At 39.2% G+C, this 25,120-nt stretch overlaps 2 protein-coding genes across 3 annotated transcripts in view; one reads left to right on the forward strand and one right to left on the reverse strand.

Annotated features, from left to right (window-relative positions):
* Positions 1-25,120, reverse strand: part of LOC121688279 — a 522,978-nt gene that overhangs the window by 207,145 nt on the left and 290,713 nt on the right. The gene's annotated exons all lie outside the window — the stretch shown is intronic.
* LOC121688287 (myosin-7-like) lies at positions 7,574-24,432 on the forward strand. The gene is made up of 37 exons (XM_042067771.1): positions 7,574-7,789; positions 8,255-8,398; positions 8,492-8,648; positions 9,003-9,030; positions 9,133-9,238; positions 9,324-9,416; positions 9,613-9,676; positions 9,768-9,866; positions 9,952-10,055; positions 10,944-11,082; positions 11,257-11,375; positions 11,469-11,618; positions 11,736-11,906; positions 12,004-12,313; positions 12,440-12,519; positions 12,646-12,851; positions 12,945-13,068; positions 13,392-13,528; positions 13,924-14,179; positions 14,370-14,612; positions 14,698-14,874; positions 14,968-15,113; positions 15,266-15,356; positions 15,444-15,833; positions 15,948-16,074; positions 16,163-16,281; positions 19,661-19,857; positions 19,958-20,141; positions 20,245-20,410; positions 20,770-20,894; positions 20,987-21,295; positions 21,401-21,604; positions 21,687-21,983; positions 23,162-23,266; positions 23,369-23,464; positions 23,559-23,693; positions 24,308-24,432. The coding sequence occupies exons 1-37, from the start codon at positions 7,589-7,591 to the stop codon at positions 24,326-24,328; spliced, it is 5,820 nt and encodes a 1,939-aa protein (XP_041923705.1). The 5' UTR covers positions 7,574-7,588; the 3' UTR covers positions 24,329-24,432.

Consider the following 25,120-nt stretch of genomic DNA (forward strand, 5'->3'; position numbering starts at 1 on the left):
CTTCATGTTTTTAGTGTAACCTTTCAGGATGCATTTTCTGATATGTGGTCTATTCATATAAAGCATGCCCTAGCATTTCAAAGAAGAAAATGACAGGGGATAAAATCACTTCAAAAATTCCTCAAAATTATGCTGGCTGGGAAGTCCAAAATATCTTTCCTCTCTGAACAGGGATCCAACACAAAATAATGAAAGACAAAAAAACCAAATTAACGAAAAAAATGACTAACAAAAATCAAAATTTCCTTGTGGAATAAGATATACATATATTCCAACATACGGTACAAAACCCCTAGAAATGTTTCAAAATTATGCTGGCTAGGAAGTCCAAAATGTTTTGCCTCACTGAACAGGGATCCAACACAAAACACTTCAGGACAAAAACAAAAAAAGAAATTAAACACAAATGACTAACAAGAATCAAAATTACCTTGTGGAATATGAACATCCTGTACAAATCCCCCAAATCAAAACTAATGAACTATCTTCAGACTGCATAAATACAACATAACAGTAAGACATTGCTACAGTATACAGTACAGCTGGTACTGCAATGACGGCAAGTTCCAATACAAAAGAGGTTGCAGGAGGAGTCTCAACTGAACAGCTGAGATGAGTTGACCTTTACATATGCATCACCAGTTAAAGCATCAGTGTTCCTTTCAAGTTGTAGTCCTCAATCAGACAGAGGCACTCAAAAGGAATGTCACAGGTTATCTTGGTCCTCAAGGACAATGGCAAGGAAACAAAGCCAAGTAAACAAGACCAAGCCAAGAGTCAGGTGTCAACATACAAGAAACCTGAGATGTCCATAAATCCTCTGACTGAGAACAAGTACAGTAGGCTCAGTTTATCTGTTGGGTCTGAATTGTGATAACTTTGCCTCATGTACCTCAGCATAAGGTATATGACAAGAAAATCATTACTAATAAAATAGCAAAATATTATAATAACATCAGAGAAGGTCACTGAATTCATTTCCAGAATTTTCTAATTAATTAAGTGACCATGATTTTCAGAATTGATTAAAAGAAAAAAAGCTCAGATAAATCAGACATCACAGGATATTTGTCAAAAACAAAACAAAACAACTGGCAATGGTGGGCCCAAAGGAGTGCAAAGGAAAAGTGATCAGTCTAACCAAGTGGAATAAGTTCAGTGAATCTGACCTCCTCAGTCAGTGGAAGGCATCCAGGAAGAATTTCACAAGGCTATCTTTATCATTAAGTGTGGAGGCAAGGATAACAATAAAGCACTGACAGAATGGGACAATGTGGAGGGTGATGACTGGCTGCTTGACAGCTAGGTCACCTTGGCTATTCATTGATTCTATTCTAATAGACATCACCTACATCTGTATGCAGGCGCTGCATTAGCACCTGCTGTGATAAATTTCATTGACATGTACTGAGTTCTGAATTGGGTTATAACATGTACATATCCATATTGAATTTATATGAACATCAAAGATGTTATCACTTTAAGCATTATCTTAAATTATACTGATATCATTTGTAGATTAAAGTGTTTACATGCATACGTATACTACTGAAATTCAAGTTTCAGAGTCAGTCATTATCTTCACCTACCTAGATACCCTTACTTGTCTACATGCCACTGCCATTACTTGCAGCTGAATGTGCAAACATAAGCACTGACATGCTCAATAGCTTAAAAAGACATAGATCAATGCCAAAACTAGAAATGCAATTCCGAGGAATTACACGAGGGGATGCAGTCTGCTGGTTAGGGTGTTGGTGGGGCTGTTGAGCTTGCTGCTAGCTGGTTGGTAGGGTAATTGTGATACCTGCAAAGGTGCTTTTGGAGTAACCAAATTTGAATCTTGTGTGACATGGCATTCTTGAGATATCATACTCAAGGTGTTTTTGACATTGATATTTAACCTTCAACATCCAACTTCAACTCACTTCATCTTTGAGTACACTCGTACCAAATTTGAAGCATGTACGTCAAGCCGTTCTGGAGATATAATGCTGAATGCATGAGATATGGCTGGGACTTTTATTTTGACACACAGGAAACACTTTAACAGGATGTGTAGTTCAGGTAGAGCTAGATTGTATGCTTAGAAGCTGAGACAGTTGAATTCCTCACAGGTGACACCTGTGCCAGTGTTCTGATTAGCCTGGGAACTGCTCTGAGAACTACTTAACGAGCGCAGCTGGCTCTATTATGACATCACAGCCCCCATTCAAGTCTATGGGGGGAAAATACACTTTTAATTACAAATATCTCAAAAAGTATAAACTTCTCAAAAATGAAAAATGGATAGGACGGTAAAGCCTTGGAAGATCTACGGAACGGTGCTTCAACCAAATTTGTACGTTAAGCGGTTTGGGCTGAATAGCGCGCACAAAAAGGTCAAAAGAAAAATAATAATAATAAGAAGAAGTCTCCGGATTTCAATAGAGGGGATGCATCCCCTCTAATAATAGTATTATAATTATTAAGACATATTTAAATACAAAGGAATTGTGATGTTTATATTCACATCAGAAGTCTACACTCCTGAGACACAACCACACCTCAGGGCCTAATGTCCAGAGATGCAAAAATGCATCCCAATCACAACAGCACTACAACAGCAAAATGTGGAAATCTAAAAAATCTGCACATTGATGGCAAGGAGAAATATGCCTACTTATATTGTGCATGTTATCTAGAGACTGAGCATCCCTGTTTACTCATCAGAGACTCTTCTTTCAAAGACACATATACATGTAGCTTACTTTATCCACTAGTGTCTAATAGTCTGTGGATGCTTTCTTCAGTAAGCTCTTCTGATCTTACTGTAAATCAGTGACACGGTTAACAATCTATGTAGTTGCAGTAGGTATCTTCACTGTGCCTAACAAATTATCACTGGCACTCAAGAATTTCTCTGTCAACTCATGGACACTTATCAGCTGTTTTCACATGCTGAGAAATATCAACACCTCAGCTTCTTAGAATGCCCTTGTCTAACACAACACCATTTAAACAATTTAAATGGATTTCAGTGTCATGTTAACGACTAACCCTTGAGGGACCTTAAAGCTGTAAGTAACAAATGTTGTGAGCATAAGACCTTGATCTACACACGTCTCCTTCAACTGTGCATACAAACCACCGGTGACTTGGGCGGCAAAATTTGCTCTGGCAGCCCTGCTTTCACAGCTTGAACATAGCAAGTATTCCAGACGTCTGCTGAACTGCTGAACGTCACGTTATCCCAACGGCTCTTTGAAAAATGTAACATGTGACTGAACAGTTCAAGTCAAGTCAAGTCGGCTTTTATTGTCAATTTCTTTACATGCACTGGTCATACAAAGAATTGAAAGTAAGAAACGAAATTTCAATTCTTTGTATGACCAGTGCATGTAAAGAAATTGACAATAAAAGCCGACTTGACTTGACTTGAACTGTTCAGTCACATGTTACATTTTTCAAAGAGCCGTTGGGATAACGTATCCCTACACAAATTAACTTGATTTGATATGAAGAAGAATTACTTTATCAAGAAGCAATACAAATATGAAATTGGGCTTGCTTTAATTTTGAATGATGGTCATTCACAGCATCTGACAACTAACGTTTATCAGAAAGTACAGCCTGTATATAGCTATCATAACTTAATCATGTAGTGTTATTCAGCCTATGAAGAAAAAATCATTTTGGACACCATGTTCATTTCATTGATTCTCTATTTTACTCATACAGACCTTGAACAAGTATTAAGTTACTACAAACATTAACTTGACCTCTCGTTGACGTTTTACTAAACGGAACAAATGTTTCGTAGGAACTGCAGGTCACATACATTGTTTTACTCTCTCAACTGTGTACACCTAATTTTTAATTGGTTACCAGTCATTGCCGCTGAACCGCGTCGTAGCTCATTACCGTAAAGTTGATCAAGCTTGACGCTGATGGCTTTGCAACTTCTCGTCGCCGAGAGATGCCGGTGTTACATGGCAACTGGCACCCATGTTAACTGGCTGCGTTGGTGACGTTTCACGAGTGATGACGTTTCTTTGACAGATGTGGCCGCTTGCAGATTTGTCACTTTCTGATGGAAACTGGAGACGAACAAATACAAATATGCATGACATATTTAAATGTCAAAATTGTCCGTAGTAGGCCTACGCTACATGCACTGGACCATGAATATCCCACCAAAACAATAAATAGCCTACCTAAATAGCCTTATAATAACTCCACGTGGGTATCGAACCTGCTTCCTAAATGAAACCTCTTACATGATAACCATTTATCTACGTACTTGCGCCACGAACCAGCCCTAAAGTCATAGTGAAATTTACTTCAGTTAGTCTATACAATTAGAAGAAGTCAGCTGATGATTGTAGCAAGTTAACACGGCTGATGGCGTTGTCTTGCTACAGCAGTTGCCCAAGCCAGTAGGTCTTCAAAGTATCATGGTTAAGTTTTCAAACATTTCACTGACGTGGTCAGGCTCTCTGTGGCCACCTAGTCTATCTGTAGCCTAAATTGAGGAAGCGTTGCTGGTCTAAAAATAAATAAATAATAATAAAGAAAAAGTGTTATGGGGAGGATTGAACCCATGTCGACTGCGTGATCAAGCAATTTATAGGCATGAACCTGTTGCGCGACAGGAGAAGCACAAACTTAAGAATTGGGAAGTAAAGTATCAAAAACACCATCAAACCCATGTTTAGGTGTCAGCAACATTAATGTTAATAAGCCTAAAGAGTTTTGACTCTCCCTGTGCGCAAATTTTGTGTAAAATATGGACACGTTATAGACTTCTCCTGCCCATTGCTGTGTGCGTTTCAATGCCTGTGTTTCATGAACTGAATTCTTAAAAGAATAGGCTGGACAAAAGGATACACAGGCAACACATTTTTATTTGATTTATTTGCTGACGTTCATGTTCATGTGCCTCTACAGACACTTCAGGTAGGGGCGACCACAGCCTAACCTCAGTGAAACGTTTGTAAAACTTAACCATGATACTTTGAAGGCCTACTAAATGGCTTGGGCAACGGTAGCATGATAACATGGTAGCCAGATAACATGAACAGCTATGTTAACTTGTTACAATTATAATAACGTTAGCTGACTACTTTTAATCATACAACTGAAGTCAATTTCTGTGAGTGCCGTCAGCTGGTTCGTGGCGCAAGTGGATAGACGTCTGATTACCAAGCAAACAGGTCAATTTATTCATGGATGATACCCATGTGGACTGTATTTATGCTATTTAGGTGTTTGTTTTTTGGGTGGCATATTCATGGTCCAGTGCATGTAGTACTACATACAATTTTGACTTTTAAACATGTCATGCATATTTGTGTGCGTCTCTAGTATATCAGAAAGAGACAAATCTGCAAGCGGCCACATCTGTCAAAGACTCGTCATCAATCATGAAACGTCATCAACGCAGCCAGTTAACATGGGAGCCAGTTGCCATGTAACACCGGTTCTCATAGAAAATTACTGACTTCCAATAATTTTGCATCTCAAGTTGATGGCCTTGTGTACGTACAGTAAGGATATAGACAAGGACAACTGAGGAAACACCAATGGAAGAGGTGACCAGAGGCTTTTCTCAATCACATAGAGGCACTCGGCAGGAATCTCATAGTGCTATCTTTGTACTTCAATGAAGACTAAGGAATCAGTGATGTGTCAGTGGGAGAGGACTGCAAAGTGATACTTTGTCATCAGCTGCCAGCTGACTGTCCTTGACCATATCTGGAGTAGCAGACAGACCTACATAGACTTTGCAATAGGCACACATGCTAACACCTGTGATCACAAGGGAACACTCATAAACAACAGATGGAGTAATATGCCATGGAGTCTGATTTACTATGTTCATCTTTTAGGGGCAGGGATGCTGTAGCCTACATACACACACACACACACACACACACACACACAAAAAAAAAAAAATATTTAGATTTGATTGCTTTGATACCGCTGACGTTGTGATTGAGACTACAGAAGAGTAGACTACTGGCTGTTTGTCTCAATCACTCAGCAGGATCAGCACCATTTCTGTGCTAAAGGGAAGACTAAGGAATCAATGATGTCCCAAAAGGGAGAAGGCAAACTGATGCTTTGCCGTCAGCTGCTAGTTTACTGACCTTGGCTATAACAAACACGAGTTAGGCCCATACTTTGGCACCCGTGACCTCATGAGGACACTCATAAACAACTGGGAAATTTCAGATGGAGTTATATGCCATATAGAGCACTGACAGATTCACTATGTTAATCTTTTCAGGCAGATATGCGTTAAATAGACACACAAACCATTACTTTGTGACTAACTGCTGAACAATATTATCTACATCAAAATCAGATAGCTAAATGTATAAATAATGTACAGACTGATCAGCCCAACTTATACTTTAAATCCAACATACGAGTGTGGGCAGTTGTTAATATTTATCTTTTTGCTATCCAGTTGCAAGATATTTTGTGAACAAAGTGTGTCATTTGAAATGCTATATTTAACCAATCTGTAACTGTTCAAGTAAGGCCAGCTCTGTGTGAGTATATCCTTTCATGGACAGGAGACTTGACATAAAAATGATGGAACTCCTCCCCCAGTGATGTTGATCCCCATCACCCTCATCACCTAGACCCTGTAAAACCAAAGGCATGCTTGAAAATACATTTAAATATATATGTATATATACAAAGGTAGAGACTACCAAGAAAAAAAACAGAACCTTTCACTGCTGCTTCTGAATCATTATTGCTGTATAGGTACAAAACCAGTTTATTTCTTGGCAAAAAAAAAAACAGATATACTGCAGCTTTAACACTACTGAATAAACCAGTTGCCCCCACCTTTCCATTCAAACCAAACTGGAGGTGCAAAGGCTATTTTTGCCACAACCCTTATAAGAGAGCTGCTTGTTGTATATAAGAGAGAAAGTTGTGGCTGCTCACAGTCCAGGTCACAATTCCATCACACACAGGTAAGACAATGAAGGAAACCAAAGAAATCAAATACTAATTTGTCCTAAAACTTTAAGAGCTTTAGGATCCAACAGTTCATTGTTATTCTTTGATCATTTTAGGGCTTAGATTGAACAATGGAATTTTAGGGCTTTTAGGGTAAACTGTTTATTTTCTTGATAATTTCAGGGAAATAGCAATTACTCAAAAGGAAGGTGAACATCAAAGGTACTGTAGTTGGTTTTATAACTTGTGTCTAGATTACACATGTACTTTAGGTTAAACTCTTTATTAGAAGCTGAAAGATGCACAGAGAGCTGACTAAGCATACAATTGAGGAAATACAGCATACTTAACTTACTTAAACTTTGATCTCGCTATCTAAAATACACTATTTCCCATTAGATTTCATTAGAGATTAAGCGATGCACTGCACTGTCTGGCTAAACATGTCACTGAAATGATACGGTATATTCAACTCAACACTGAAACTCTGAGTTCAGTATCTGCATCGGATGTGTAATTTAACATCTGTCTTCCATTATGTTAAGAGTAATTTATGGATATTGTAACTGTCTACCATTTACTTCTAACATGATAATATGTAACAATATTTTTTTTCAAAGGCTAAACCATGGGAGATGCTCTGATGGCAGAGTTTGGGCAGGCGGCTCCTTTTCTGAGGAAGTCTGATATGGAGCGTCTGGAGGCCCAGACTCGCCCCTTTGACATTAAGAGGGCCTGCTTCGTGGTGGACCCTGAGGTTGAATTTGTAAAGGGAACGATCCAAAGCAGAGACGGTGACAAAGTCACTGTTGAAACTGAATTTGGGAAGGTAAATAAATGTGTTTTACTGTATTCATTAATGAGTCTATTTTATAGCCCGGTTCTCCTCGGCCCTAATTTGAATGATGAATAAAGTCTTTTTAATTTAACACCATGGGTAAGACTTTAGTCACAAACCTTGATGAGTCAGCTAAGCGCTCCACCATGCCACACAATAGCCATATTAAATGCATAGGAACTTTACACTTCACCCTAATGGGACTGGGAGGGACCATACTCTTCATTCAGGCATATTAAAGCCATGCAGGGGTGGATGACAAGACATATGCATTATGGGACTTGGGACTTTGTTGATCTATGATTATGATCTATGTTTATCCTCATATGTAAATGTAAATTTTTGTAGAGCTGTGAAATAAGATGTTTAACTACCACCGAATAATGTCCTTGTGACAAAAAGCAAGACAATAGCCAAAGCATGAAATGACAAGGCCATGTTCTCTCCTTCTCAAAGACTGTCACTGTAAAAGATGCAGACGTCCACCCCCAGAACCCGCCAAAGTTCGATAAAATTGAGGACATGGCGATGTTCACCTTCCTGCATGAGCCTGCTGTGCTGTTTAACCTCAAAGAGCGTTACGCAGCCTGGATGATCTACGTGAGTACAGTGAGACGTGTGTCCAGTGTGTCCCAGGTTCCCAGGGGATGTCAGATATATTCAAACTAATCTAATTCATGACTCTTTGCACAGACCTACTCTGGGTTGTTTTGTGTCACTGTCAATCCCTACAAGTGGTTGCCAGTGTACAACCAGGAAGTTGTCATTGCATACAGAGGCAAGAAGAGGAGTGAAGCTCCTCCCCACATCTTCTCCATCTCTGACAATGCTTACCAGTACATGCTGGCAGGTAAAAAAAATAAGTCTTTGTGTAACAGGGAAGCTACACCAGGCGCGTAACTGAAGCGCTCCGTTCGCGTTGCATCAATTAGCTCCCACTAAAATCAATGGAAGTAGTTACACCAGACGTGACAGCGACGAGTGCGTTAAAAAAAAAGACCAGTCTTCTAAAATGTTTTTTACGCGTCGCAAACGGAACGATTCAGTTTCAGCTTCCCTGTAAGACCTCCATTTTAATCAGATATTAATAGAAACATCAATCAACCTAAATATTACCTAAATTTAGTTTTTGTTTAACCAATACATATAGCATATAGAAATATATTCACTAAAATGGTTTGTGTTGTTTTTTTTTTCTTTTTAGACAGGGAGAATCAGTCACTCCTGATCACGTAAGTGTACTATACTGATGCCAGTTGTTTGTTTCATGTCTGAGAAAAGTGTTGATAGACAATAACAATATGAAAACTAAATTCCTTTCCATTATTTCAAAGTGGAGAATCTGGTGCTGGGAAGACTGTGAACACCAAGAGAGTTATTCAGTACTTCGCCAGCATTGCTGCTGGTGGAACTGGCAAGAAGGATCCAAATGACAAAAAGGTTGTTATACTGAAACATTGTTATGCTGTGTGTGATAAACATTCCACAAATGATGGGCATGAAACATTCTGGTGTTTGTCTTTAGGGAACCCTGGAGGATCAAATCATCCAGTGTAACCCTGCTCTGGAGGCCTTTGGTAATGCGAAGACCATCAGAAACGACAACTCCTCTAGATTTGTAAGTAAAATTTTGAATTAACAAATGTCACTTAAAGAATGTAAATATGATGATAATATGATGATATGCAACAATTCATCATAGAGTATACGTATAACATATATATATATATATGTATATATATGTATATATATGTATATATATATACACAATTTTATAAAATAGAATCTATTTTTTATTCTATTTTTTTTATCAGGGCAAATTTATCAGAATCCACTTTCATGCAACTGGCAAGCTGGCCTCTGCTGATATTGAGACCTGTGAGTCAGATCTACTATATCAAACAATAAAAGCCTATTATTCTTGAAATATTGTTTGCATACAAAATAAATTGTTGCCATCATTTGACAGATCTACTAGAGAAGTCTAGGGTGACTTTCCAGCTCAAGGCTGAGAGAGATTATCACATCTTCTATCAGATCCTCTCTCAGAGAAAACCAGAACTACTGGGTTAGACTTCCCTAACAAAATATTAAGACATTGAATGTCACTTATTGAGGAGGAAACTTCTGACAATCATATTCTTCTTTTTCAGAGATGCTGCTTATCACAGCCAACCCCTATGACTACGCTTTCATCTCCCAAGGAGAGACCCAAGTAGCCTCTATTGATGATGGTGATGAGCTTCAGGCCACTGATGTGAGTAAAGCTGGCCTTAAAAGTCTAGCCTGACCACGTCCACCTAGATCTCAAACCTTGATGAGTCAGTTAAGCGCTCCACCATGCCACACAATAGCCATATTAAATGCATAGGAACTTTACACTTCACCCTAATGGGACTGGGAGGGACCATACTCTTCATTCAGGCATATTAAAGCCATGCAGGGGTGGATGACAAGACATATGCATTATGGGACTTGGGACTTTGTTGATCTATGATTATGATCTATGTTTATCCTCATATGTAAATGTAAATTTTTGTAGAGCTGTGAAATAAGATGTTTAACTACCACTACCATGGTAGCCTGACCACGTCCACCTAGATCTCCTTTCAGGGAGATGCTAGTCTGGAACACCATATTTCACTGACGATTGCCTGCCCAAACTGCGATGAGAGGTGACGACGCTATAGTTTCGAAATCGAAAGTAGCTGTTGTAAACGGTAGTAGTATGCCTGCAAACATCAAAAATTGTGGTCTGAAGAATGTGTTAATTTATTTACAGCAAAGGAAGGCCCACATACATTGTTTCCTGACTGCCAATACTGTTTATTGTCAGTTTGTAAAGTTTAGATAAAGTAGGAACTTTATGAATCCCTGATCAATTTGATTTGTAAGGCTGGACCAGTTATTTCAAAGTTCAAAGAGTCTTGAAAAGGTTTCCCAATCGTGAGTGACCAGACCAGTTTGGATTACCAGGCTATTAAAAGTCAGCTGGGGGAAAACAAATGAGATTTTTCCATATAAGCTTTCATCTGTAGTAATGACATTTTCCTGTTATTGTAAAGTGTCAGTGTGTGAGAAACGGTAATTTGCACATCTGCAATGTGTGTTAAATTGACCACTTTTTCTATTATTTACTCCATAGGATGCCTTTGATGTGCTGGGGTTTAATCAAGAGGAGAAGAACAGCATCTACAAACTGACTGGTGCCATCATGCACTACGGCAACATGAAGTTCAAGCAGAAGCAGAGAGAGGAGCAGGCAGAGGCTGATGGTACTGAAGGTGTGTACTCCAAACACTGCCTCATTATGATGTAAATCACCACTGGGTTTGTACTATTAAAAACTATTAAATGTTTAAAGCTACCATCTCCTGACAACTTGGTCACACCATTTATTGAATGAAATGTATTTATAAATGTAACATGGCTGTATATACAATGTGCTTTTTCAACAGATGCTGACAAATCTGCTTATCTGATGGGCCTGAACTCTGCTGACCTCATCAAGGCCTTGTGTCACCCAAGGGTTAAAGTAGGAAACGAGTGGGTCACCAAGGGACAGAATGTTCAGCAGGTGGATATAATACATGTTTTGTCATACCGTTTTACTCTTTATCAATCTACAATGCATTGAGTGAGATTTCATTACAAACTTCATATTTCTAAGGTGTACTACTCTATTGGAGCCCTGTCCAAGTCAATTTATGAGAAAATGTTCCTCTGGATGGTTGTCAAAATCAACCTGACCTTGGACACTAAACAACCTCGCCAGTACTTCATTGGTGTGCTTGACATTGCTGGATTTGAGATTTTTGATGTGAGTTTCTAAGGAAAAATGAACAACTATTTTAAATTAGATTAATGGTGGTTACATTTTCAAATCACTTTATCTTTTCTTTCAGTTACCTGTCTATTTTTTTTTTTTTTTTTTCAGTTCAACACCTTTGAGCAACTGTGCATCAACTTCACTAATGAGAAGCTGCAGCAGTTCTTCAACCACCACATGTTTGTGCTGGAGCAAGAGGAGTACAAGAAGGAGGGCATTGAGTGGACGTTCATTGATTTCGGCATGGACTTGCAGGCCTGCATTGACCTCATTGAAAAGGTAACATTATTGTTTGGCTAAATCTACTAGATTTTTAAAATATTGTTGTGTATTGTTGATTACCTATTGTTTCCTGCCTTTGTTATTCTTCATCTAGCCCATGGGTATCATGTCCATCCTTGAAGAGGAGTGCATGTTTCCCAAGGCCAGTGATGCCACATTTAAAGCCAAGCTCTATGACAATCACTTGGGGAAATCCAACAACTTCCAGAAGCCCAGGATTGTCAAGGGGAAACCAGAGGCCCATTTCTCCCTGGTCCACTATGCTGGCACTGTTGATTATAACATTGGCAACTGGCTAGTGAAAAATAAGGACCCTCTCAATGAAACCGTGGTCGGTTTATACCAGAAGTCCACCATGAAAATGCTTGCAGCACTCTTTGCAGGATATGCTGGGGCTGAATCTGGTAAATGTATCCATTACATAGTAACAAGACTCTAGAATTAGGACTGAAAGTATCAAATTAATTACTGAGCTGTTATGGCAAAAGTAACAACAACCAAAAGCTTGAATTTCCAAACTTTTTTTCCAGCTGAAAGTGGTGGTGGTGGTGGTGGTGGTGGAAAGAAGAAGAAAGGGTCTTCTTTCCAGACAGTGTCTGCACTGCACAGGGTTAGTGATTACCTGTACTTCCTAATTCAATTCAAATTAATTTATTAGATCTTCTTTAAGTTGTCAAAGTGACACTAATGCTATTTGAATGACGAATCAATACAAATACAAAATGTCTTACAACAGGAGAATCTGAACAAGCTGATGACCAACTTGAGGTCAACTCACCCCCACTTTGTGCGATGCATCATCCCCAACGAGACCAAGACTCCTGGGGCCATGGAGAATCCTCTGGTCATGCACCAGCTGCGCTGTAACGGTGTGCTGGAAGGCATCAGGATCTGCAGAAAGGGCTTCCCCAACAGGATCCTGTACGGAGATTTTAAGCAAAGGTGAAATCTGTTATTCTTTTCCTAATTATTATACTTTTCTTACAACAATATTGAGAGAATATGTCTATAATAGGACTATTTTATCCTCTTCAGATACCGTATCCTGAATCCTGCAGCTATCCCTGAGGGACAGTTCATTGACAACAAGAAAGGAGCAGAAAAACTGCTTGGATCCCTGGATATTGACCATGAGCAGTACAGATTTGGACACACTAAGGTTCTTTATAGTAAAATGTTCGTTAATTTTCATATTGATGGTTTATGGACAAGTGCAGGACAGATTAGCACTTCTGTCACTTTCATAAACCATTCAGGCACAATGTAGTTCGGGATGGAAACCCCCACGAAAAAACAATATCGCTAAAAAATAACATGTTAAAGAGCTTTTTATCATAAACAACTGGATTGCTAGCAGAGTTTGCAAGGTCTTTGCATTCTTTTAGGCAGTATACTAAAACTCTAAAATGCTGCTTGAAAGTAGCATGTTTTGTTAAGCCTAATAATATTCTAATTCTAAACATATAAACTGTTGATTCAAAGGTGTTCTTCAAAGCTGGTCTCCTGGGTGTCCTAGAGGAGATGAGAGACGACCGTCTTGCTCTCATCATCACTGGTATCCAATCAAGAGCAAGAGGTCTTCTGGCAAGAATTGAATTCCAGAAGATTGTTGAACGCAGGTAAATTGGTTTACTCATTGAATGAAGGATGTCATTTCACAAAAATGTCCACAAAGCAAGCAAGTAACACTGGTTTAAATCATTCAGATTTCTAAATAATGCTGCAGAGTCTACTTCTTTACATTGAAAGACATTGCATTCAAAATTTAATTCTCAAGCTATTCTTCATATCAGGTATGCAGGTGAAGTAATTTGAGTAATGTTTACCTAAATGTACCTTTCATTCTTTGTAATTCCGTTCTGTTAGCAACACAACATTGCTTAAATAATTCAACATGTTAAATATTAAGGTGTTGCCACTTAAAAATACCTAGCACAAGTTTTCAAATGCTCTGTCAAAAGACAATTAATAATATCATCTGTGTTCCTCATCTTTTTTCCTTTCAAATCTTCAGGGATGCCCTTCTTGTCATTCAGTGGAACGTCCGTGCATTCATGGGTGTCAAGAATTGGCCCTGGATGAAGATGTATTTCAAGATCAAGCCTCTCTTGAGATCTGCTGAGGCTGAGAAAGAGATGGCCAACATGAAGGAAGAATTCCTGAAGCTGAAGGAGGCCTATGCTAAATCTGAGGCTCGCAGAAAAGAGTTGGAAGAGAAAATGGTTTCTATTCTCCAAGAGAAGAATGACCTGCAACTTCAAGTCCAGACGGTAAGTATGACACACAAACTCCTGTTTAAACAAAACAAAAGGATGGATTATAAGTCATCCTTTTTTTCATGAGAAACAAAAAATGACTTCAACTAACTATTTCTAATGTGTAAAATGAAGTATATAATTCATATCAACATATGTTAAACATTGTGCAAAAGTCCATAGTCAAAAAAACTGTTGCTCACAGGAACAAGATAGTCTTTGTGATGCTGAGGAGCGATGTGAAGGTCTAATCAAAAGCAAGATTCAGCTCGAGGCAAAAGCCAAAGAGCTGACAGAGAGACTGGAAGATGAAGAGGAGATGAATTCAGAGCTGACTTCAAAGAAGAGGAAGTTGGAGGATGAATGCTCTGAGCTCAAGAAGGACATTGATGACCTGGAGCTCACACTGGCTAAAGTAGAGAAAGAGAAGCATGCCACTGAGAATAAGGTCAGTCCATTTGGACCTGATACTGTCATAATAAGTATTTTCCTGTTGAACAGTGTTCTTTCTAACTATGGAGTTTGCTTCTCAGGTTAAAAACCTAACTGAGGAGATGGCTGCTCTTGATGAAATCATTGCCAAGCTGACCAAGGAGAAGAAAGCTCTCCAGGAGGCTCACCAGCAAACCCTGGATGACCTACAGAGTGAGGAGGACAAAGTCAACACTCTGACTAAAGCCAAAACCAAGCTGGAACAGCAAGTTGATGATGTACGTTAGAACAACTAGATGATCAACTTTATGATTATTCAGTAAATTGTCAGAAATATTAATCTAACTTCATCCATCATCCTTTGTGTTTAGCTTGAGGGGTCCCTGGAACAGGAAAAGAAGCTAAGGATGGATCTGGAGAGAGCTAAAAGGAAGCTTGAGGGTGACCTAAAGTTGACCCAAGAAAATGTGATGGATCTAGAGAATGATAAACAGCAGTTGGAGGAAAAGATTAAAAAGTATGTTGCATCGATTGCATGTAAGACAAAAAATACCATGTTAGCTTATAGCCTTTGGGTCAGAGAAGACGATTCTTCAAACATTTTTATTGCCTCAATGAATATTCCTGTAAACGACCTATGCATTTATTCAAACCTGCTTCTTGCGACAGGAAAGACTTTGAAACAAGCCAACTTAACAGCAAGATAGAGGATGAGCAAGCAATGGGAGCCCAGCTCCAAAAGAAACTGAAGGAACTTCAGGTACAGAGTACACAATGATTCGAAAAACTCAAATTGTACCATGGTCTTGTTGGATGTTTCATCTGAGCTCATTTCTTCTTGATAAAGGCCCGCATTGAGGAGCTGGAGGAAGAGCTTGAGGCTGAGAGAGCTGCCCGAGCCAAAGTGGAGAAGCAGCGGGCAGACCTGGCCAGAGAGCTGGAGGAGATCAGTGAGAGGCTGGAGGAGGCTGGAGGTGCCACTGCTGCCCAGATTGAAATGAACAAGAAGAGGGAGGCTGAGTTCCAGAAGCTGCGCAGAGACCTCGAAGAGTCCACTCTGCAACATGAGGCCACTGCCTCCACACTGAGGAAGAAGCATGCAGACAGTGTAGCTGACCTCGGGGAGCAGATTGACAACCTTCAGAGAGTGAAACAAAAGCTTGAGAAAGAGAAGAGCGAACTCCGACTGGAGCTGGATGATGTTGTCTCCAACATGGAGCAGGTTTCCAAAGCCAAGGTAAAGACTGAAAACTATCATAAACATAACTTTTAACAAGTTTGCAGAATTGTTTATGATTATCCTTTTATCTCTTCACTTCACTCTTTTTTTCACTTAATTTCCTGTTCTCAGGCAAACTTGGAGAAAATGTGCAGGACCTTGGAGGATCAGATGACTGAATATAGGACAAAGTTTGAAGAAGGCCAGCGAAGCATAAATGACTTCACTATGCAAAGAGCTAAGCTACAAACTGAAAATGGTAAATACAGATTTTAGCTATAACAAAAAAATTGTACATTTGTAAATGTACATTTCCATTTTACATATTCCACTTTTCAATCAAACAGGGGAGCTTTCCCGGCAACTAGAAGAGAAGGACTCTCTTGTCTCTCAGCTTACTAGAGGCAAGCAATCCTATTGCCAGCAATTAGAAGACCTTAAAAGACAACTGGAGGAGGAAGTCAAGGTATTTATAAAACATGTTGGCATATAAAAGTATATACTGTAGGTTTAGTTTGGTGTTTTTTTCCCCCTGAGATACATTGAATGGGAAAAGTGAGCGAGATACTTGAGGTAAGGTGATATGGAACCGCTTGTGTTTAAGTGGTATATGGGAAATGTAGTTTTTATGCTGCATTGGCATTGGCAAAACAAATGCTTTATTCACACCAAAAGTATTGTGTATTTTCTAGGCAAATAATGGTGTCGTTAGAAATCACTCGCATTTGTGATTTAGCCTAAATATTTTTTTTTTGTGCTTGCACACTGTGTTTTTTCCTTGCATGTGCGAGTGTAATAGGCACATTGGAAATCTGAGGCTTCAGATGTGCTCATAATTGGTTTAACTCAAACTAAAATTTAAACTAGATGTACCGCATAGCGGTACAAAATATGACCAGTCCTGTACATCCGTTCCGCGAAAATAAATCACACTTCAATTTGTCTCCACATTTTACTCCATCCCTCTTGAAAGTAGCCTACTGGTGCTGAAAAGGTGAATAGATTGTAGAATAGCCAAAGAAGATGTAGCATTGTTATAAAACCTTTAAAATCTCTAAACAATCACAAGTAGGGCAGTTCATCACAGTTCATCCATTGCAACTGGATTGATGAAAGGTCACTTACACCTGTAGGCTACATTATATTTGGGAAAAGCAAAAGGTATCAGCATAATGTTATTTATTTATTTATTTATTTATTTATTTATAAACAAAAACATCTCTGTCAGTTCCATGCCGTTTTCAACAGCTATCAAAAACAAAGGTAATTTTTGGATGGATGGATTTTTTGTGAATGTTTCTTCTTCTACATAAGATTTTAGTCATCTTTAGTTCATGTAATACTTTATTGTCAATGCACAAATTAAGTAACAGTAGTCTGAAACGAAATGCTGTTTTACATCTAACCAGTGGTGCAACTAACTGACATGATGAAATGCTTCGCTAGACTGTTCATACACATTTTAACGGGCCAAAGTTGAAGAGCTGTTGTCCGTTATTGTTCGTGCAAATATAGGCTGATTCATGTTCCCTTGCATTGTGTAACTGAGGTCCATGGCTAGTCTGGCTTTCACCAGACCAAGCTCAATCTTTTAAGAAATCAAAAAATAAATAGTGGGCAGATCAGGCTGGGTTCACCCAGCCTAGTCCATAGGCACCCGATATTGTTTAATTTTCCGATTGAGATATCCACGCTCTGGCTATTCTAAATGCAAAAATGCATCAGGGACAAAACTGTAACTAACAAACTAGATCCTAATAAAAAGCTGTTAGCTTCCCTAAGCTACAGGTAGGCTTATAAGGTAGGCCTATTTACAACATAAATTGTCAATAGGCTATGCTGGCGACACAAATAAAATCTCCTTTGGAAACCAATGGCTTACGCCTTACAGTATCAAGCGGACTTAAACTGCCATATCGTGGCGAAAAGTTGTAATAAAATTCACGCAGCTCCATGAGTCAAGGAAAGCGCGAATGAAGTAGCCACTTCTAAATGGGACCCACTACACAGTAGCTTAAGGTGTGTTGCTAAAGCAGCCATAATGAAATGAAGGTGTCATTGTTTGGATACTTCACACACGTGCTTTTTAATTTCACAGACTACAACTACCAAGCTGGAATCAAAGCACATCGATTCCCCTCTCACACCCTGCACGCACTTAAAACAAAATAAACAGGCGTCTCAGTCTCACGCATGTAGGCAAAACTGTATCAGACCGGTGTAACGTTGGTAAATCTTCCATTGCACAGAATGATTTTTGTAGCACGTGTAGCACAAATGACAGTCGAAAGATACAATTACAGTGCTGCTATCAATTTGCTTGGTATAACCGCATTTATAGTTTTCTACAAATGCAATCAAATTGGCCTCCATCACTCAACCAACGCTAACGGTAATTACCTAGGTCCTTATTGATATTATAAGATTAACGTACCTGCAGTAAAAACCAAGCATGTCCGATAAACATCCTCAGATTTATTTCGGCTTCAAGAAGAAATGGGAATTACATTTCATTTGACCATCATCCGGTAAACTACAGTCCTTGTAGGAAGCGTCCATTGTTTTTCCAACCCACTTTTAACTTCCAACAAAATTACGTCTCACTGCAATGATGCGCCATCTAGTGGACAAACGACTACTTATCGCCAATACTGGAAATGCAGCCATGATGATGATGATGAATATTTATTTTGGCTTTCTTTTAATCCTACTGAATTTGTAATTATGTATCGGCCGTTCTAATACCGATAGTATGTGGGTGCCTGTGTGTGTGTGCATGTGTATATGTGTGCACCGCCATCTACAGGCCAATGAGTGTACAGTCACTAAATGTACACATAACCTAATTTTTTTTAGACCCCCCCATGGATGAAATTCTACGAAACTTGGCATACCCCCAGAGAATGCCAGGTCAATCATACACATAACATTTGGTGCAGTTCTGAACATCTTAACTGAAGATAGGGGCGATTAAAGCAGAATAATATTGCATTTTCATTTTTTACCGGGGGGGGGTGCAAATCACAAATGAGTGATTATGGGCCAGGTTGATGTGGGCCCTTGAGACCAACATACCATAAAAGATTCTTCATCCTCAGTGCCACGGTTCAGGTAGTTATTTAGGAAAAACTAAGCACGGGGGGGGGGGGGAGAGTGGCCCCCGGGGACGAAACTAAATTTTTCCGTAAAAGTCTAGTGGGGCTACATACCCACCAAATTTCATGTGCCCCGGTGGTTCGGTGTCCCGGGTATCGTTGACCAAAAATTCAGGAAGTAGATGACGGGAAAAAGAAAAAAAAAAGAAAAAAAAAACTTTGACAATCCCTATATGACCGCTTCACTAGCTTCGCTAGCGGTGGTCATAATTATTACCAAAAGACGCGAGACACGCGCATATTTCATCTGCCGTGTCATGTGAATAGAAATATGGATACTGTTCTAATCATGGAAGGTGTTATGAACAGCTTTGCATTTATAAGATTGAGGTAGAGTTGGCAAAAACTGTGAAAAAGTTGCCATCCAACCAAACCTCTGTGAAGAACCTCTTTGTGTCCATGCCTGTCCACAATTATTCAGAATCATGATTCTGATTCTATTCCATTTCATTAGTTTTGGTTTGTGTTTCTCAGCAGTAAGACCAAACTGATGAGGAAAGATGCAAGATAAGGTGATTTGAGACCTCTCTTCAAGGTCAAATTGGCTCAAGCCAATTATTTTGGTATAGATTGAAGTGAGATTACTGCACCTTGACACATACAAATGATCCGAACCCACGGCCAAAAGTACTACAGTAGAATTAAAGAGGAACAAAAACGTCCCTCTGAGATGTGCTCATTGTTTCCCAGGCTAAGAATGCACTAGCCCATGCAGTGCAGTCTGCTCGCCACGACTCTGACCTCCTGAGGGAGCAGTATGAGGAGGAGCAGGAGGCCAAGGCTGAGCTGCAGCGCAGTCTCTCCAAGGCCAATTCTGAGGTGGCTCAGTGGAGAACCAAGTACGAGACTGATGCCATCCAGAGGACTGAGGAGCTAGAAGATGCCAAGTAATGCACTCTGACTTGACTCTCCATGACATGTTTAAAATCAAAGAATAAACATGCCAAGCAGGATCATAATGCAACCCTTCCATTTATTGCTCCACAGAAAAAAGCTGGCTCAACGTCTGCAAGATGCAGAGGAAGCTGTGGAAGCTGTTAATGCCAAATGCTCCTCCCTAGAGAAAACTAAGCACAGACTGCAGAATGAGATTGAAGATCTTATGGTAGATGTGGAGAGATCCAACGCGGCTGCTGCTGCCCTGGACAAAAGGCAAAGAAATTTTGATAAGGTAGTAAAACATATTCGTACTAGGTATTTAACACCCAATATGTTTTCTAGTCCCAGGAAAAGTAAGTAAATAATAATGATGGTACCTATTCCAATATTCTCAGGTCCTGGCAGAGTGGAAGCAGAAGTTTGAGGAGTGCCAGACTGAGCTGGAGAGCTCCCAGAAAGAAGCCAGATCTCTTGGCACTGAGCTCTTCAAACTCAAGAACTCTTATGAGGAATCTCTGGATCACCTTGAGACCATGAAAAGGGAGAACAAAAACCTCCAAGGTATGTCTGCATCTATCTGAACATAAATTATATTAAAGTTATCTATATAAATAATGGCATGTTACCCTTCATGGCAAAACCATTCAGAAGTCTCAGAAGTTCTGACATTTTGACATAATTTCACAGTATAATGTCTACACTTTCATTTTGTGAAGAAAAATTGTGGAAATTCATAACCAATGAAATAATCCAACTTTTTGATGTGTTCAAGACACCTATTCTGCTCACATTACTTAGTTACTGTATACACATTCCTTACTTAGCAAACCAAAAATAACTTAATGATGATAATGATGATCGTCTTACTTTGACATTTCTGACAATCAAATACATTAACCTATTCTTCTCTATCCTTATAGAGGAAATTTCTGATCTAACTGAACAACTTGGTGAGACTGGCAAGAGTATTCATGAACTTGAGAAGGTCAGGAAGACACTTGAGCAAGAGAAGGCAGAGATCCAGACTGCTCTTGAGGAAGCTGAGGTATATCAAAAGATATATTCCTTAAGGTCCAGTGGGGACATTTATTCATATTCCTTTGTATGACAGTATACTATATGCAAATATTTCCACAGGCTACTTTAGAGCATGAAGAGGGTAAGATTCTGAGAGCTCAGCTGGAGTTTAATCAGGTCAAAGCTGACATTGAGCGTAAACTTACTGAGAAGGATGAGGAGATGGAGCAGGCCAAGAGGAACCAGCAGAGAGTGGTGGATACCCTGCAGACCTCCCTGGAGTCTGAGACTCGCAGCAGGAATGAGGCTCTCAGGCTGAAGAAGAAGATGGAGGGAGACCTCAATGAGATGGAGATCCAGCTCAGCCAGGCCAACAGGCAGGCATCTGAGGCCCAGAAGCAGCTCAAGGGTCTGCATGGACATCTGAAGGTTAAATAACAAAATTTAACTACACTGTAATATGATTACAGTTGTTTGCTGTGTTTTAACTCAAAGTTAATTCAAAATTAATTCAAATATCTCTGTCCATGTCAGGATGCCCAACTGCAGCTTGATGAATCTCTCCGTGCTAATGATGATCTCAAAGAGAACACTGCCATTGTGGAGAGACGCAGCAATCTGATGCAGGCTGAATTGGATGAGCTCAGGTCCCTGGTGGAGCAGACTGAGAGAGGCCGGAAACTGGCTGAACAGGAGCTGCTGGACGTCAGTGAGAGGGTGCAGCTGCTGCACTCTCAGGTAAAATATGAAATATAGTGTTTTTCAGATTTATTCATAATATGACTTAGACCATTGTTAACATTTCTGTCTTGCCACATAGAACACAAGCCTGCTGAACCAGAAGAAGAAACTGGAGGGTGATACATCCCAGTTGCAGAATGAAGTAGAGGAGGCTGTGCAGGAGTGTAGGAATGCTGAGGAAAAGGCCAAGAAGGCCATCACTGATGCTGCCATGATGGCAGAGGAGCTGAAGAAGGAGCAGGACACCAGTGCTCACCTGGAGCGCATGAAGAAGAACATGGAGCAGACCATCAAGGACCTGCAGCACCGTCTGGATGAAGCTGAGCAAATCGCCATGAAGGGTGGCAAGAAACAGATTCAGAAACTGGAGTCTAGGGCAAGTACTATGTTTTTTCCCGTTTCTCAAACTGTATTTTGGCACTTTCTATGAAGGTCATCCTATGATGCATAAATTCGTATCACCATACAATGTGTAATTATATATAATAAGTAGTTATAACAACTGTTATACTCATTTACAAACAAAAATGATTACACCTGGTTACACCTTTGCTGAAGAAAAGTACAATCAATCCAGCTGATGTGAATAACTATAGACCTGTCTCCCTTCTTCCAATCTTGTCAAAGGTTCATGAGAAAGTGGTGTTCAACCAAGTTTCAAATTTCCTACCAGTCCTTAAACAGTCTGGTTTCAAGAGCGGTTGTTTAAAAAAAAACTGCTCTTTTATCTGTGACTGAAGTATTGAAAGTAACTAAAGCTTCTGCTAACTCATCAGTTTCCGACAAGGCCAGGTTAGCTCTGATCTATAAAGTCAAACTCGAGATATCAGTGTGTAGTTGGCTTTTATATATTGACATAAATACTATTCATAAGATGTGCATCCACTTTAGGCAAACAGTTTGATACGACAATACTACACTATTATTAATTCATTAATGCCATGTCACCTGAATGCCATATGGCGCAACAGTACCAAAAGCAAAACTAGATCAGTACAGGAGTCAGATCTGCTCCAAAATGTTATGGGTTTGTCCTTGGACCATTCCACCAAGTTTAATGGAAATCGGGCCTGCAGTTTTTGCACAATCCTGCACACAGACAGAGAAACAGACGGATGGATGGACAGACAAAGCACAACAAAAATATTACCTCCTGGTGGAGGTTATGATTATCAGGTAGGGTTATTCCATCTTGTGAAATCACTAAATATAAGTTGTTAAAATGCATTAGGACATGGACCAGGGGGTGTAGTTATGAGTTGACAAGTTGTTATAATGCATTATGCAGAATGACCAGAGATCCTTGGCCCATAATGATGTAATCTTGGCTTAACAATGTATTATAATACATTAAAGCAACAGGTCATAAAGCATTATGAGTCCCATGCATGTTTGTATATAAATATAACAATTATTACTACTCATAATTGCTTTAGATCATGTCATGAAAGTATGCAGTAATCATTATAGCCATGGCCTTCATAGAAAGTGTTACCTTTGGTTTTAAATCATGTTGGATTGTGATTTTTCTATTACATGTGCTTGTACACACAGGTGAGAGAGCTGGAATCTGAGGTGGAACTGGAGCAACGCAAGGCCAATGATTCTGTCAAAGGAATCCGTAAATATGAACGCCGCATCAAGGAACTCACTTACCAGGTACTAAAATATTCAGAATCCAGAATAAAAATACAACTTTCACCCTCTTATATGTTCTCCATCTAATTCAACATGCTGGCTTACCTAATTCTTTACCCTTAGACCGAGGAAGATAAGAAGAATCTGCATCGTCTTCAGGATTTGGTAGACAAACTGCAGCTGAAGGTCAAGTCCTACAAGAGAGCAGCAGAGGAGGCTGTAAGTTCTCATATAATTCACCACTAACTTCATAATACTTCACACTTCATAAAGTAGTCTAAAACCTGATTTTGTGACTAATTATATTTTTCAGGAGGAGCAGGCCAATAGCAATATGGGCAAGTTCCGCAAGATTCAGCATGAGCTGGATGAGGCTGAGGAGAGAGCTGATATAGCTGAGTCTCAGGTCAACAAGATGAGAGCCAAGAGTCGTGATACAAGTGGCAAGGTGAGTAAACTTTTTCCTATAAGCACAGAAGTGTTCAAATTTACCTTAAAAGCAAAAATAAGCAGAAATGACTTACTGCAGCTGACAGGATATGTAAAGCATCCCTCAACAGAGAAAGGGGCAACTCACTAAAAATGTCAAAAAGGTTCCAAATGAATGCTACATAGATCTGTTTCTTAGCTGAGCACTATGGCTCAGGTGCTGATGTCTGCACTGCTGTCTAACTGTAAGGAATCTAAAAAGTATTGGGTTGGGGGTAAGGCCCAGGGTGGGGTGCTGAAAAATCTCCTTTATTTTACATTAAGAGAACAAATTAGAAAAGCATAAAAAGTATTGTTGAAAGATTATCAACCTTGTTCTATTGCATTAGTCCTGCCCATTTAAAACCTATGGTTTGCTAAGGGTCTGCAGTTCAGGAAACATTGTAAATATTGTAAATGTAATTGTGAGATTACACATCACCAAAGCAGACTACAATTTACTGCTAAGTCTTCATTACATGTTGATTTAACTGCAGAGGTTGAGGTCATGTTAAATTATTAATCTAATCCATAGAACACATTCAAATATCACTCCTAATCATTTTCCTTTTTCTGCCTTCATTTTTCTCACAGAAGGGGCATGACGAAGAGTGAAGCTCTGTCCTGGGCCTTTTCTGACATCTTTCCATTCAGTACTCTGGAGCTTGCCTCTGGCTCCCATCATTTTAGTGCAGTAGAATAAAAATACATTACAATTGGAATCTCATGTCTGTCCTTATTTACACTCTGAAGATGATGCATGATCTTCTTGCATTTGACTGCAGTCTGATTTCTGAAAGAATTTGTTGCAAAGCAGTACAGCAATGCAACTTCAAATGTTCATTTTTCTGGGAAATTTTAAAAGGAAAACAACATACATTCTAAAGTTCAAGTGTTTTGAGTCCACAGTAATGTTTCATGGGAAAAGTGCTCCACTATACTGAACAAAGAATGAACCCAACTTGTCCTCCATACACAATCAAATGACACAATATTAAAATGTACATTAAAGAAGTCTAACATGAGTGAGACTACACACTCTAATGTGCATAATCATGAAATATGTCCAAAATATATATAGACATATAGAATATATGTCCAAAAATAAAATAATGGTCTGACATCACATAATCCTTGTGATATTATTATGAATTATATACAAATACACACATAACAATATGCACACTCACTCCCAATTTACTGTTCACACTTGTACTGACCATCATCTAAACAGTGGCACAATTATTTAGTTTGTTATCAAAAAGAGGTATGAACTGTATACATTTTAAATAATAATAATAAAAGCATACATAATAAAAGCATACATAATAAATTGCGATAGTTGACTAGTTGAAATTCAACTGACACGGGTTGCGTACCTTCTTTCATGTCCAAAATTCTCTTGAT

The sequence above is a fragment of the Alosa sapidissima genome, chromosome 17 (assembly GCF_018492685.1).
Source record: "Alosa sapidissima isolate fAloSap1 chromosome 17, fAloSap1.pri, whole genome shotgun sequence".
NCBI classification, from domain to species: domain Eukaryota; kingdom Metazoa; phylum Chordata; class Actinopteri; order Clupeiformes; family Clupeidae; genus Alosa; species Alosa sapidissima.

Bases quoted from the DNA above. Each gene is read 5' to 3' on its own strand.
- LOC121688287 (XM_042067771.1), top strand. From the start codon at position 7,589: ATGGGAGATGCTCTGATGGCAGAGTTTGGGCAGGCGGCTCCTTTTCTG. The intron at 9,417-9,612 runs GTAAGTAAAATT...TTTTTTTATCAG, and splicing joins ACGACAACTCCTCTAGATTT to GGCAAATTTATCAGAATCCA. The intron at 14,613-14,697 runs GTCAGTCCATTT...TTTGCTTCTCAG, and splicing joins AGCATGCCACTGAGAATAAG to GTTAAAAACCTAACTGAGGA.